General features: G+C 40.3%; 1 protein-coding gene across 1 annotated transcript; it reads right to left on the bottom strand.

The window, feature by feature from the left end:
- Window positions 1-11,667: 11,667 nt before the first annotated feature.
- LOC146889662 (olfactory receptor-like protein OLF3) lies at window positions 11,668-12,606 on the bottom strand. Its single transcript, XM_085683553.2, has one exon. The coding sequence runs from the start codon at window positions 12,604-12,606 to the stop codon at window positions 11,668-11,670; it is 939 nt and encodes a 312-aa protein (XP_085539679.1).
- Window positions 12,607-16,960: the final 4,354 nt, after the last annotated feature.

The raw sequence follows: 16,960 nt of genomic DNA, 5'->3' as shown, positions 1-16,960 counted from the left end.
AGCTAAAAAAGTTCCATATGCCTTTGAGGTGGATTTAATGAAGGGTCCAGTAATGCTGTGTTACTACTGAGCAATAATATTTTGCAATGACGACATTATTCATTTCCACTAGAAAGGGGATTCATTCTTACCAGTGAGAAGAGTAGAAGACGCAACACTAACCATAGAACATATGTTATAGTGACATTTCTTACCAGCTGTGGTAGCTTGTGTTTGTAATATTAACACTTTGGGGACTGAGGCAGAAGATTTGCCATGAGTTATATGCCAACCTAGGTTGCTTGTTGAGTTCCAGGCATCCTGGGTTATAATATGAGGGCCTATCTAAAAACACAGTAAGAACAACAAAGAAACAAAATTATCGTGCCGCTTTTTAAATGGTTTGCTTTTAGCAGCTTATTCAGTTTCTGGACATCAAAGCAGAGAACAGACAAAATGCAAAATCAACCAGCAGAACCAAATGGGCCAAAACACCTGCAAGCCAGTGTCCAGAGTGTCCTCCAGGAAAATTCTGCAACTCAAAAACAAAAGGAAACACAAAGTAATCAGAGCTTATTGTCAAATGATTACTAAGAATCCAGTGGACTTTTCTCTGGAGATAGACAAATGGCCAACAGGAATGTGAAAAAAGGCATGGCTGTTAGGGAAATGCCAATCAATACAACAAGGAAACATCTCAAACTACTAGCAACTTCTGACTCCACAATGAACTTTCCTTCCTGCTTACAGAAGGGAGAAAGTGACCTATTAACCAAGAATGAAGATTATGTCCCTTGATCTCAAAGAGGGTCCTGCAACAGTACACTAGGGTGGATATCCCAATAGCTTCTGCAGTCACAATGTGACTGACTACAGAAAGGTGCCCAACACAGGTGTCTCTGATAGGGGAATTCAGTCAATCACATTCTGTCCCTGAGGCATGTTGCCCTAAGGCAAAAATTTACCTTTAAACCTGGCGGGTGTGCTTCCCCGCCCTCTCTTGGCCCCTGTGCTCTTGGATTGTTGGGACTCTGATGTAAGTTTTCTTTTATTCTGTTTATTAAAGATATATCTTTTATATTAAGCTAGTCTGGTTAAAGTTTAATTACTGATCGACCACGCCCCATCATGTCTCTGTGATTGTGACTACTTTCAGCCTAGGAACTTTTGGAATGCTCATTAGATATCACGTCAATTACAGGTGTTTAGGTTAAGATTAATTAATGCACAATATTACGAAAACAGCAATGGTCGCTCCTTTTTTATAAATTTCTGTTACACTTATTCTTTATGTTTAAACTGTTTTTGATGAAAATTCACTGCATTTTACACAAGATAAAAGATAATTTACTCTAAAACCATTGTACTAGGTAATGAAAGGCCACTGATGTTTACAATATTTTCTTATGAAGATGTAAGTCTACTCTTGCCTCTCTAATACTTCTAAGAGAGCCATCAACAGCTGAAGAAAACACACTACAAAATAAAGCTTAATACAAAACTCATCCATCCTTCCAGCCTACATTGTTCCTTACAAATGGCTCCTTTCTCTTAACGTTTTCAGCAAATATGTGCTGAGGCCTATTGTTGGGTCTATTTGGTGATCAAGAGAACTTTGGAAAAATCAAATACAGCTAACCTGTCTAGGGTCATTAGTCTATACCTAAAGATTTGAAGTACATTTCTTTAATGTGGAAATGTTTTCCCTTTTCCCTTTATGTTATCTTTCCCTCATTAGAGAATGGTTCCCGATATCTGCGATCCTGCTATTTTAAAATCCTTTCACTCTCTCTTAAATAGAATTGTATGAATATATATTGCTACCAACATGTAGTTGAAAAAATAGTTACTTTTGCTTACTTGTTAGCCATAGGATTTAAACAATAATTGAAAACACAAATAAAACATGAACCATACCAGTCTAAGATAAATGACTTTAAAAGTGTTTGTACTGTGGCCTGTTCTTTGAAGGAATACCAATAATTCTCCCTGTATTGTCTGTTATACAATAAACCATCAGTCTGCTCTAATTAACCAATAGTCCTTTCTACGAAGACTCCACATACTCCCAGGGTTTTACACATGGGAAGACACATATATATTAAGAATGGCTGCATCTGAGGGTCACTCCACAAAAGGAAATCCATGCTTGGTACCTTCTCAGTCATAGTCCCTAATGCCTGACTTTAGGCTTCTTAGCTAAATTGATAGGGCACCAAACCACCTTCCAGTATCAGTGTTGATACCACAAAGAGTACACTCTGTCATAGCCAGAAAAGCCTTTCATTGCAGTGAATATAGACTCATGGCTGTACAAGATGCTGGGAATAAAGTACCATTGATTTATCCTTCAACAAGGTCTTTTTAAGGCTTCGAATATTGCAAAAGATGATACACAGAGAAAATAAGAGCTGGAAGATAAGAAGAAAGGCTACAAGATGCCACTTTCTAAAGTTACCATGAGCACAGTAACCATGAAACTCACAGTAGCTGCACCTGCTGGTACTGGGCTCATGTGAGTCAGCCTCATTTTTAGCCATGAATGCAGAGGAGGCTCAGGGTCCCCACTGCAAACCACTGAACTACTGGCAACTAACAGAATCCAGGAAGTGGGGAACTTAATTCCCGCTGGTAAGCCAGAAAAGTTTAATGGATAATTCCAAACCTGTGGTCATGCAGAAAACCCTAGTTAAACTCTGTGGGACACAAAACATTAGCCCAAGTCGTGAATATGGGAACCAGATCTATAGGGGAAAGAAGGTTTAAGGGGTAGGAAAGAGAAAAGAGATAGAGTAGAGGCAGTAATCAGAAAGCATTGCATACTTCTATGAAATTGTCAAAGATCAAAATCTATTAATAAAATGATAAATGAATGGTTAATTGCTCATTTAGTTATGTTATTTATGCTTCTACAATGTGGAATTAAAACTATAAAATATAACAACAACCAAACAAGGGATGCTTCCTCAGCTGTCTGCAAAACATTTTCAAAAGGAGAAAATTCATTTAAAGACTTATTGTCCTTGCTCAATAGTGTAATCGTGAATGTGTACTTCCCAGTGATTTATGCGTGATCTTTTATTTGTCCAAATTAGATATGTTTTACTTCTAAAAATGTGATTGTGAAAACCAAGGCATCTATGTAACTACAAATAACTAAATGATGGAACTTATTGAGAAGCTGCCCACGAGAGGAATTAGAAGCCTATATTTTCTGTGAGAGAATTTCAAAAGTTTTTGGATGTCACTTGACAGACACAGGCCTATTTTATGTATTGTTAAAGTCTAATTTTATACACCAGAATTTCTAATAGTTTTGGTTTTGTTATTTCCTCTTTACATGTTATGTTGAGTCCTTTGTACGAAAGTTTTCTAGAATTCAAGTTTATCACATTGAAACTTCTGTTCCAAATCATAAGCACAGACATCAAAAATCCTCAGTTTTGAACAGTGACAGCTTCAGAGTCAACTGAACATATGAAATTCTTTGTTTTTCCACTATCTTTACAAAAGGCCCCAAATTTCCTACCAAAAGATAGAATTCATCAGTAGCTGGAGAGATGGCTCAGAGGTCAAAGCGCTTGCTGTTCTTGCAGAGGATTGAGTTTGGTTCTCAGCGCCCACATGCTGGCTTTGGACTGTAGGTAACTCCAGCTCCATCAGAGAATCCACCTCCCTCTCTGACCTCCAAGGGCACTGCATCATAAGTGCATATCCTTCACTCTAGCCTTGAGAACAGATTTGCAAAAAGCTAAACACAGATCAAAGCAGACACACTGAGTATAACACAGAGAGAATACAAGGCAAAGGACAGAGACTGGGTATGAGAAAAAAAATAAAAATAAGCTGCAGTCCTCTGCCTCCGTGGCCACTGCCCCCACCACCCTGTCCAGCACCTGCCCAGCTGTCATACTATCATTTTGCACCATTTCTGTCCCAGAATACTTAGAGAATGAGCATTAAGTAGAACACAGTCATAAGAATGACAGAATCGCATTATATTTCAAGTAGAAATACATATAGTTATTATGTGTGTGTGTGTACGTATGTGCATGTTGGAGTGTGTTTGTATGTTTGAGGAGGCCAGAGAGCAACCTCAGTTTTTGGTCTTCCAGTGCTGCTCAACTTGGTTTTTTTCATAGTTTCTTAGTGAAACCTGGAGTTCATCAACGACTCTAGGTTTCTGGCCAGAGAGTCACCCCAACAGCCACTTGCCAAGGCTTCCCAAGCCTCGAAATTATAAGAATATTTTAAGATTCATACCAGCTACACAGCACTTTCGACCTACAATGGTAGAGACTTCCTAGAGGAGCTACATGGCATTCTTATCAGCACTAGACAAGGCTGTTGTTGGAAGCATTTTTAGAGAGAGCTGATTATTAAGAGACTCAACCCTGTCACAGTCTGGAATCTCTTATCTCACTGGCTTCCTGACTTGAAGAGCTAGAATCTAGTGTCTGAGGACCAATGTTAACTGGGGACTGTTCTAACAAAACATCATACTTTAAGGCTTGAATTGAGGGAAGGCTATCAGTTTCAACATACCAGTTGGGCAATTTAATGTTAATAAATGAGTGTTAAAGTAACAAAAATTTCCCAACTCACCTTTGGAGAGCTCAGCAAGCCACCCTATGCCTTTGAAGGGTGACAAAGCTGAGAATGCTTAGAATTTGAAGACAGTGACTTTGGAATAGGTAACTTTCTCAAACTTTAGGAAAGGAAATCTCCAGGGGCCAATTATGCTTTGTTTATTAGATGTCTCTTCTCTCCCATCCTCCCATATCTGGCTACTTCTGCACCCTAACACCCTAAGCATTTCAACTTTACAACTAGAAGTTTGCTGTCCTTGTCCCTGGAGCAAGACACGGGACCTGCCAAAATTTAATTTCTCAAGGGACCAACCTCTGTTTCTGAGTGTTTTCACTTTTGAGGGTTCATAGTCTATCCTAGATGATGAGAATGCAAGTGTGGGTAGAACTCTACTTCTTCATTCCAGCTCAACTGTCTCTCTCCTCCTTTGTCCAACAGGACCAGTTCGGGGAATCCAGGTCATCTATCTGTTCTCTGTGTGTAACTTGATAATGTGAGAGTGAGCCATAAATCATTTACTCTTATCCCTTATAATATGTTACATACTCTTGATCTGTTCTCTATGTCTGGGGTTCTATCACCACATTCATCAACTTTCTTAGGATATTGATTCTTGGCTGTTTTTTTAGGGAAGACAGACCAGTTCATGGTTTAAAAGTTATTAAATTTACTTTATAATCGAAGTGCAACAAGCTTATGTGGCTGCTCTAGTGAAGATGGTAAGTTCTGTGCGGTGAAATTCATAGAAGTGAGAAACTTTTGTCCTTCCTCTTCCCTAGCAGAGTAGAGGCTTCCATGGGTAATATTTTTCTCATCTTCTTCTCTGTAAACTTGGGTTGTGACAAGAAATCTGAAATCTTGAAAGTGAGGCTAATGGTCCAAGAACCATCCTCAAGAACTTGCTCTATAGATAAGATAAAGTCTGCACAGAAAGGACATTGCACTAGTGCTGAACCTGGAGAAACAGACATAGCAGAGACAGTCAGTCCAGGGTCATGAAAATGGAAGGAGAGGAGAACAAAGGGGAAAGAAAAGAGATGGAGGGAGAGAAAAGATTCTCCCTACTTCCAAAGTACCCTTTATATTTTTCCTAAAACACTTTCTATTTATAATTCTCTTTACTGTGTGAGTTTATCATTTGATCTCTTATTTTTTTACTATAATTTAGTGATTGTTGAAGGATAGACTCCAGTGACAAGAAAAATGAAGCCACCAATTAACAAAAGGGGCCTCATAAAATTACAAAGCTTCTATAAAGAAAACCTAGCTATTAATTAAAGTGAGAGCCTACAAAGTGAAATTAAAATAATTTCTAGCTCTATATCACACATAGGATTAATAACTGGGATAGACAAAGAATTTTTAAAAACTAAAAAGAAATCAAACAATGTAATCAATAAGGGCTGATGCAATAACAGAGAGTTCTAAAAAGATGGAATACAGAAAGCCAATAAACATACAAGAAATAGACAACTTTGTCATCCACCAGAAAAATACAGATAAAACTACACTGAGATTCAATCTAGCCCCAGTTAGATTGACAGTCATTGAAATATTATATAGCAAATATTGGCTAAGATGTAAAAAGACAGAAACCTTATCCACTTGTGATAGAAACAGATAATAATGTAACCACTACAAAACTGGAGGCTTCTTAAAAATTATCAAAAGATATTCTATATGCCCTAGATATATTACTTTGGGGTATTTTCTAAGAGAATCCAAGTCAACATATCACTGAGAAACTTGCATTACCCTTCACAATTACTAAGCTAGAGAACCAACATAGCAGTCCATAAACAGATACATGAACAAGGAGAGTGTGGTATGTATGCAAAATGTAATTTTTCACCATTAAATTTACTTATCATTTGCAGGGAAGTGGATGCAATAGGAGATCCCCATATGACTTAACCCTGAAATCCAGTATCAGAAAGATAAATGCTATATGTTTTCTTTAAGTTATGGTCCCTAGAGTTCCCACAAATACATAAAGTTGCATATACATATGTATGTATATATATGTATATGTATATATGTATGTATGTATATATATAATGTAAAAGGTAAATTACTGGAGAAGGAGCACAAATGGAAAAGGGATAGGAGAGATATGAGAGGAAAATATGATTGAAACATTCTTATAAAAAGCTTATTTTTTAATGAGCAAAAACTATTTGGTAACTCTTGCTTAATGGTGATGAACTGAAGTTTCCGGAGAACAAACCACACCTGTGTAAGCAATTCTATATGGTCAAGTGACTATGAGAAGGGTGGCAGATGGGAGGGCAAGGTGAAGGGGAGAATATGGAGTGGGTTTACTCATATTAAAGACTTTTGTAAAGATAAATATGGAAAACAAATACAGCAACTACCTAAAATATTCACATATGCATAATAAGAATGAAGTTTAATGGAGTTGCTCTACAATAGTGAAACAGTACATAAACTAGACACCTCATAATAAAAACCAAAAACTTCAGTAACAGGAATAGGCAGATTCTTTATCAGTAATGTTTAATGGTGCAGAGCCCAAGCATCACTGACCATTTCCATGTCTCTTGACTATCTTCCAGAACTTGATGGTAAGATCTTTTCATTGACTATACCACATACTTGAGTCATAGAATATGAAGAAATCAAGTTTGTACTCACCTGGAAGCTTCGTTCGTATTGGCTAGCTTTCATAGTTCTGGAAGGTGCCATAGGAGAAAACTAATCCTCTCTTTCTCTCTCCTCCAGCTGTGAACCCTTAAAGCTACAACAATCACTAGTTAAATAAGACAGGCCCACTGGTGTAATAACGGCATGGACATAATAGGAGTAATCAGTCACTTTCTGATTTTATCTAAGGCCCACTTCATTAGATGGAACCCATACCTGGCATTGCTAAAAGAACCAAGAACTTATGGATAGACAGATCATAGATGCTAAAGGAAAGTCAACACAATATTTTATTCTATTAAATGCACACAGTATTAAGATGATTCATAATGGCTTATTGCTAAACTATACATCAGTGCCTCTCTTAGTCCTAATCAGAGAATCTTCTCCTTGATGGCATTTAACACAAAGACCCTCAACTGGTCAATGTGCAGAGAAAGTAACTGAAGTACTCAGGTCTGAATGGAACAAGCTTACCCTACCTCTCCCTCCAAGGCTCTGGGATCTTCATGGATAGGGAGTACAGAGATCATAACTCACAGTGTTGTGACAGCAGGCACAAGATCTACACAAGCTTCAGCTATACAAAATCCCAGCGTTGGGGTGGTGGATAGTGGGTGTAAAATCTTAGCACTATCTGAGGGGCTATTGATATTTGATAGTTCTGGGAGAAGAAGATTTTGCTTTCTTTAATAATATGATATGACCTTTGGTAGACTGACCACATACCAGTGCAGGTGCCATTCCCAAAATTACCAGGAACATAGAAACTGGACTCGGTGCAGAAGAAAAAAGACTAAATCCCAATACTGAGTGAGAAGGGCTGTAAGAGTGGAGATGGTAACTACAGGAGGAGTTTGGGAAAGAAAGTAAATACATTTAAAATACATTGTAGGAGATTCTCAAAGAATTAATAAAAGTGTTGTTTTAAAAAGAGTTTTATTATTGTGGAAATCTACAATGTTGCCTGTCCAGTTTCAAATTATTTTGGCTTTCTTTAAACTCCTTAATAGTCATTCATGACCTGCATCTTAATCTGTCCCACCATCTTTGTTGCTAACAGGTCAAAAGGTTTTGGATTTTATTAAGAGGTCACTAGTTTCTGTCAACACAACAGAAAATACCATTAGATGGAAGAGGCCTATGAAGCAGAAATTGTCATTTTGTTGCAACCTATATACCTAATATTTCTACAAATGTATTTTTAAGATGCTTGAATTATGACTTTCTTTTTGTTTATAACTGTAAAACTTCATAAAATTGTTTCTACATTGGAACATGTGATTTAGCCTAACCTAAGTCTGTGTTCATGGTCTGTGGTCATCCATATTTACTCGAAGAATAAGTTATCTCTCATTCCATCTAACTTAAGAACTGTGCTTTGTATTGACAATAACTCTTCTTTTGTTAAAATTTTACAATCAACTAAATTGGTATATATTTCAAAAATGTGTCCTGGGACCCAAAAGATGGTTCAAACATTAAAAGTGCTTGCCACACAAGACTGACTAGAGTTTGCTCTCCGGACCTGACAAAAAGCAGATGCAGTAGCTTGCATCTGCAACCCAAGTACTTCTACTAGGAGGTGGGGGACAGAGCTAAGAGAATCTCTGAGAAGTTCTTGGACCAGCAGGCCCAGGTATGCAGAGTGGTGAAAATCATAAAGAGCCTGTTAAAACAAGTGGGTAAAAGGAGTCAGCTTTCAAAAGTTGTTCTCTGCATGAAATTGTGAAGTTGACCTGGCCCAGCTGCCTTGAATGGCATGCATCAGAGATTTTTCAGGTTACAGTCAGTAGCTACTGGGGCACTCTGTTGCTTTCAGTTCCTGAAGTGTTCAGGCCTCTTTGTGTTTCTCTGTATGTTCCCTTAGAAGTTAAGTAAGCATGGAAGCTTGAGGTGGCAATTGGTCTTAACATTAATCTTGTGTACCCTGTATAACTTGCAAAGATCATTGTATCCTGGCAACTCAAACTGTATTGATCCTGCCAATTGCCACCCATATTCTGTTTCTGAAAAGGGAATTAAAAAAAAGTCTGACTGCTCTCAATAAAATTGTCATAGCCTCAGTCTTGCTGTGGCCCTACCAACCCAAGTGTGGTTTGACTTCTTACTGGCACTGTCAGGTAAACTTGTGGGATATTTGTGCACTGGGTGAAGATATCCCGCTGTTATTAGCTTAATAAAAAGCTGAATGTCCAAGAGCTAGGCAGGAGGTATATGTGGGATTTCCCGGGAAGAGGAGGATGAACCTAGGCGTGTGAGAGACAACAGGAGATATAGAGAGGACACAGGGGGCACAAGATGGAAGAGAAGAAATGCCATGTGATTTAATAGATTAATCTGGGTTAATTCAAGTTATTAGGGCTAGTTAGGAAAAAGCCTAAGCTAAGGTCAAGCTTTCATGATTAATAACAAGTCTCCATGTAATTATTTCTGAGTCAGCACTCAAACAAAAGTCCAGCTACACATGGAGTCCAACCCCTGCACATGTACTTCCTCATAGGGCATGAGTAATCTTAAAAAATAAAGAAACCAAACAATAGAAAGGTGAACAGGGCTTCTTAGTAACCCTGTGCTTATGACATGCAGAGGTGTGGGTGCTGTACAGCAAGCGCTTGAGAAACTGACAGGCAAAGTAGAAACAGCACAGGCTCAGCAAACGTCCAGAGACAGGACAGAAAAAATGTTGCTCCTGATCAATTCTATGGGAGTAAGGCTTAGTTCTCCTCTCCTGGACCGAAGCAGGACAGAGCTAGCTATAAGTGCAGAGCCACTTGGTAGGTTTAAGTTTTGGCTCACGTGGTCAGGTGTGTACTAAAGCATAATCCCTTGGTTGCTCAATCCTACCTGTAACACCAGTTCCAGGAGATACAATGCCCTTGTTGTAGCTGTTCATCTGGGGGTGAGATGGGTAACTGTCATTGGAATTTTTGGTGAGGGGAATGAAAGAGACTCCCCCCAAAGATATTGCTAATGCCCTTGGTTGCCTCCCAGAAGACAAGACCCTATCCTATCACTGAAGACACCACACATTCTAGACACAGGACTTCGAAATGTATAGCTGGAACTGACTCAGATGTCTTCTCACTGCAGACTGGCTCTCCTAATTGGCAGGGGGAAGAAATCACGTACGTTACCAAGGGAGAGGAACGATCAGTAATCAATATGTCTTTTTTGAAAGTTCAAATCAAGCTGGTGAGGTTGAGCATGCATAAAGAATACATACACTGAAGCAAGGGTACAGACATAAAATCCCATTCTGGATAGCACAGTCCATGTTCTAGCAACTTGATTCCTACATGTGGGCCCCAAAGAAACTTTTATACAAGGACTTGATTTAATACCAACATGTTGTTAGTGAGTTGAGTGATACCACCAAGAATAAGAGCTGAGGTAATATAAATACTGTGGACTATCCTAAACAGTTGTAGTATTTGACTAGAACTATGGATAAATTGTAAAATATAAAACTGAGCATAAAGACTAAAGCAAAGAATGAAGTAGTAAATTATGTTTGTGAAATTCCAGTCATGGCTACTAGAGTAAACATATTACTATAGTAGACTTGTTTTCTAAATGGCAAGAGAGAAGTGAAAATAAAGAATGCAATAAAAACAATGAGTTCATTCATAAAAAATAACAAAGGATTTGTACAAAAAATGTCTGTAAAACTGAGGAGTCTAACTATTAAACATGCACCTGAAATTTACTGTAATTTTCATTAGTTCATTGAGAATTTTGTGTCACATGTTTTGATCATAGTCACACCTCCCCCAAATCTTCCCAGATCCAGATCCTCTTTTTTTTGCCAACCCGACTTGTATCTTCTTTTCATCTTACATCTTAAGTCTTACGCTGCCCATTTATTCTTGGACCTGTGGACTTCCACTGGAGTGTGTTTTGCTTACTAGGGACTTAGCTCTTAGAGAAAACTGACTCATGCTCTCCCAGAATCTAACAACTTCTGATAACATTTTTGTTCAAGGAGGGTCTTCATGTTCACATGCTACCTAAGACTTTAATAAACAACTTATCTTCTAATATCCCAAACTGAACAAGTTTTTCTTTATACTTGTTCAGAAAATGCTACTTAAACTGTGAAGAAGGTATTAAATGATGAATTGTGCAAGCAACGGGAAGTCAATAGCATTTCTAATGTGCAGAAAACACATTCGGTAAAATCTACATATCCTTACCGCAAGAAGCTTACGGTCTATTTGGTGAATAGAGTCAGAATCTAGACCAATAATGAAGGGCATTTTGGTTTGTTTATGGTTTTGTTTTTGATTTATCAATACATAGTTAAAACTATAGCATGCCACAAAAATATAATCTATCTTGAAAGACATTTTAAGAAGAAAGTGCATAGCCATCATTTCCTACTTATCTAGAATGTGTTTTGTTGAACTGTTAGAAAAAAAGAAGAAATTGTTTTCATCCAGTTTTTTCTTTCAGTTTCTCCAATGTTCTTTTCAAAGCCCCAATCACGTCATTGTTCCTCAAGCTATAGATAAGGGGATTGAGCATTGGGGTCACTACAGCATAGAAGAGAGCAACCATCTTCTCCTGCCCTGCTGAGGATCTGCCCACAGGCCTCATGTACGTAAATATGGCCGTACCAAAGCACATGGAAACCACTGTGAGGTGAGAAGCACAAGTCCCAAAGGCTTTGCGTCGGCCCTGGGAAGAGCGAATACGTAGAATGGCAGCGACTATGTGAGCATAGGAAAAGAGAACCAGGATGCAGGGAAGCATGATCACCAGAAATCCTGAGATGGCCACCATGACCTTGTTGAGGGAGATGTCCACACAAGACAGCCTTAGCACAGCCAGCATCTCACAGGCAAAGTGATTGATGACCTTATGACAGAAGGGTAACTGGAAGATCATGACGGTTTGCATTAGTGAGTTTGTGAGACCAGCAGTCAGGCAGGCCGAAGCCAGTCCCAGGCACAGCCCTCCATGCATAATGACCATGTAGTGCAGAGGGTAACACACTGCCACGTAGCGGTCATAGGCCATGGCACCTAGCAGGAAGAACTCTGTGCTGCCCATTGCTAAGGAGATGTACAGCTGCATCACACATCTGTGAAATGAGATGGACTTCCAGGCTGACAGGAAGTGGATGAGCATCTGGGGTACCGTGCTGTTGGTGTAACAGATGTCCACTAACGACAGGATGCTGAGGAAGAAGTACATGGGTGTATGGAGCCTGCTGTCCAGCACTATAAGGAGGATGATGAGCAGATTCCCTAGGACGGTCAGTAAGTACATGGCCAGGAACAGCACAAACAAGGAGACTTGAGTCCCCCAGTCGCTGGATAACCCCAGCAGTAAGAACTCACTCACCCATGTCTGGTTTTCCTTGTCCATTAGCTCCCTGAGAATTAAGCCCAAGTTATATATCAAGAAATATCAGATCATAACGGAAACTCTTTGCAGAACTTCCGCTAAATGGAGAATTTACTAAAATTGGATCTTTCAATTAAAAAGTGTGACCATAAAACTTCATTCTCTGCTTTACATTCAATTTTTTATCCTAAGTTTGTGACTTTGCTGAATGTCAGTTTCCCAGAACCCACAGTAAGATAGCTTAACAGTTATAAACACTTTTCTATTAATTTACTTTGTATTGCTGAGTTCTCCAACTCTAAAAAAAAAATGACATTCAATTTTTTTCTTTGTCTATTCAAGAATTGTGAGTTTCAGTTTAGAACACAGAAAGTGAGAATAGATTTTTTTTTAGGTACAAGGAAATGTCAAAAACACCATTTCAGAGTTAGTAAAAATTTAAAAGTAAAACCTATGTGACCCTATCCCATCTTAAAAATCTTCATGATTGTCTCTTTCTCTTAGAAGACACAAGGGAATCATCCCCAGGGTTATGTTTTTCCTCCAGAAGAGTGGCAAAGAAGAGGTTAACGATAGAGTATATCTGTAAAGACACAAGGCCAATTCAGAAACCCACTAGCTAGTATCTCTCTTAAATATAATATCTAACCCCTACCACAAATACTACCTTTAACCATGGAATCATAAAAATCATTTCCTTTAAGTATAGGACCATGAAAATCATTACCTAAAACTATGGGACCACAGAAATCATTACCTATAACCACGGGACTATGGAAATCTAGCAACACATTCCAACTGTCCTTTCAGATCCATCTGAGACCACCAGGCATAGGACTTTGATCATCTACATAGGAAATAGACAGCTAATGCAGGATATTTTTGGATCTGCCCAAAGGGAGCACAGATTCAAGTCTGCCCTGTTTACTGGGGAAAGAGAAGAAAAGCATTGGAGGAAGGGAGGGAGAGTTACATCCCTTCTAACAAGTTCTTAGCCTAGAAGGAAAAGGGGATGTAATGTGACTTACTATAACAATGCCTGAAGACTTCAAGCTATGGATCCCAGCACAGCTTTGAGACACCCCAATATTCTACAGTGATACTGTCCAGAGTCTGCTTCCTCAGAACAATGGACTCTGTGTTTCACAACTGCAGCAGCAGAACATTTTCATACACGCATAGGCATAAGGCACGGCGATGGGGATGCTATAGGTGAGCAGATAACCTCTCTGGTGGAGGCAAATGTGTATGTATTTCACTTTTTTTCTTCTGAAAAGGCAGAGAGATTGAAAAGGCTTTTCCCAGTCTGTGAGACTTTTGGAAACCACTTGTGACTTTAATAAAGTGTGAACACACGGTTACTAAGAGCTTCTGAGGACATTTCTAAACACAGAACCCTTAAGGCTTCAGAAATACAAGAACATCATCAACATCAAAAGTCTTGGGTTGTTATGTACCTATTAGATTGCTATCCTCTGACTGCCTGAGTCATAGTCCAGAGAGAATAGGAAACATTGAAAGAAGACAGTTATTTGAGGCACTGAAATATCTGAGAGATGAATCTGAAAGGGCCTGTTCCTCAGTTTGAGTACCTAAAATGTGTCTTCTTAGAGTAGGACATCAGGACTTGATCTGTAGCTCTTTAGTAACCAATTTCAGTCCAACCCTTGGAGGCATCAGCAAGCAGAGAGAGGCTGAGTGGTATGGAGACCCTGGATCGATGCCGCTGGTGTCATCTTCACTGGGCCATCTCCAAGTCAGGAGTCTGTCATTGCCCAGGCGCTGTTGAGGGCTGTTTTGGAAGAAGGAACTTTCCTCCTCAGAGATGAAATCTCTACAGGCCAATTATGCCAAGCTTGTTAAGCTTCTGTTACTTTCTGTTATTTTTTTTCTTAGTTCTTCTCTGTCTTTAAAAAACAAAAAACTCAACTTTGCCCCTTTGCTTGGAGATTTTGATGTAGTTGTTTATCTCTCAATTCTTATCTACACTGGAGACTTTAAATTGACAGTTTAGAGTTGACTAAACAGGAGCTTAAGAAGGGACTATGAAGTCCAATCCCCCCCCCAGGAGAACGTCCTCTGATTTTGTTAAAAGTAGACTTGGAGGAAGTTATTACCTGCCCATCTTTTAAGTCATGAGTCCACACATTTCTGACTGGAATTTTTAATCTATTATGTCCAGTCATTTCTGAACTATGCCCATGGCCTTCAGGCATATCTTGTACTGTGGCAATTCAGTTGTGTTTTTGCTTCATAACCAATGCAAATATTCTTTTGGACCTTCAACCCACTGGAGTCCCTACTGAAAGACTCCTTTTGATATAGGCACTATGGAACAATTTCCTTTTTTAAATCTAGAGGTCTGCCTTTGTGTCCTACAAACACTTCTGAAATTTACTACTCACTATAAACATCAGCGCTGGAATGAACACAGGCAGGCTCACAAACATTTGCACACGCATGTGCACACACACACACACACACACACACACAAAACACAGGGATGGGGGATATCCTTTGTCCCAAGTATCTCCCCACTTTGATCATCTAGGGTTAGAATTACTGCAATGGGGATCAGTGCTTAAGAGCACTGACTCCTCTTCCAGAGGACCTGGGTGTAATTTCCAGCCTACCCATGACAGCTGACAGCTAGCTTTATAACTGCAGTTCCGTTGTATCTGCTGCCCTTTTCTGACCTCCACAGGCACTGAATATTCATGGTACTTATGGGTGGATACAAGCAAGGAAACACTCATGCATAAAAAAATAAAAAAAATACTGTTAAAGCAAACAAACAAAAAGACAGCCTCAAGGGGACCCGACATCCTGGCTATGACACATGTGCCATGCGGTTTACTGGGGCAGGAGTCAACCAGGAGCTGTCCGGGGACACCCCCAAGCCACTAAGCAGCAGTCGCTCTCTCAGTTCCATGCATCTGCAGGGCAGTACTCAACCAAGTGCTATCTGGAGTCTATAAATAGCCCCGACTCAGGCAACAGCTCCATGCCATGTGGCTGGCAGGGGCGGGACCCAGTTAGGAGCTGCTGGGAGACTCTAGCCCTGGGTCAAGATGCAGCAACATCAACAGCTCCATACCATGCCGTGAGGTTAGCAGGGTAGGTCTCAACCAAACTACCATCTGGGGCCTCTCCCCAACCAAAAGCCCTGGCGTAGTTGAACACCACTGTGGTGAGGGAGTACAGGGTGGAAAGGTGGAAGATAGGGAGATATACAACGGTTTGTGGACTGCGGAGAGAGGGGAACCTGGAGAGGTGGGGTGGTGAGGAACCGACTAAAGAGAAGAACCAGCTGGCTATGTGAATCCAGGTTGATGTCTGAGCATGGCCTATGACCAAGGGCCAAGTCTTGATCCTGGATCCTGGAGCAACTGAGGGAGGGGGCCTTTGTTGATGTCTGTGGATCTTGTCACCATTGAGGGCAGCTATTGTGGGATATTTGTACACTGTGTGAAAGTGCATTGCTGTGGTTGGTGTAATAGAAAGCTGAACAGCCAATAGCAAAATAGGCAGGATTTGAGGGAAAAGACAGGAAGAGGAGATAATCAAGGTGCAGAGGAGATGCCAAGCAGACATGGAGGGAGTAGGACATGCAGGGTGAAAGAAAGCTAAAAATCCACATGGTAAAATGTAGATTAATAAAAGCAGATTAATTTAAGGTTTTAGAGCCAGTGGAACAAGTGTAAGCTAAGGCTGAGCTTTCCTAATTAATAATTCTGGGTCATTATTTGTGAGCTGGTGGCCCAAAGAAAAATCCATCTACAGCCTGTGTTGCCATGGGGGCATGATGAGGACAGGGTCTGTGTTGATGTCCCTTGCCCATGTTGCCACCAGCATCCATGAGGATGCCCCAGAATCTGGGCTGCAACCTGGAATGATGGTGTCCATGGACTGTGCCACTGCCAGGAGTGGCCGAGGGGAGGGTTGCACTGCTGGAGGAGACCATGCTGGTCCTGGTGGTCTGCATTGCCATCTGTTACTATGATGACACCCGGCCCAGACTGGTGCCTAGGATCTTGCCTGGGTCTGTGGTCCTACCACTGCCAGTGTCTGTATGGATGTCTGTGGCCCCTACTGCCACCAAAGGTCACATAGATGACCAGGGTCTGGGCCATGGCCTCTGGTCACCAGAGCATCTGAGGGCCATGCTGCCACCAGGGACATCCTGATCAGAGTGGCCTGCACTATCACCTGGGCCAGGATGTCATCTGGGCCAGGGCCATTGCGGAAGGCTATGTCTGGGTCTGTGGCCCTACAGCAGCCAGGGCCTGAGTTGATGTGCAGGACTCCTTTGATCACAAAGGGCCATGCAGATGACTGAGGTCTGGTTGACCATCTCAGACTATGTCAGCGTCAG

This window comes from Myodes glareolus, chromosome 25 (genome assembly GCF_982192425.1).
Source record: "Myodes glareolus chromosome 25, mMyoGla1.1, whole genome shotgun sequence".
Lineage (NCBI taxonomy): Eukaryota > Metazoa > Chordata > Mammalia > Rodentia > Cricetidae > Myodes > Myodes glareolus.
This window is presented reverse-complemented; position numbering and strand designations above follow the sequence as displayed.

Excerpts from the sequence above, each read along its gene's own strand:
- LOC146889662 (XM_085683553.2), bottom strand. The coding sequence starts at position 12,606 with ATGGACAAGGAAAACCAGACATGGGTGAGTGAGTTCTTACTGCTGGGG.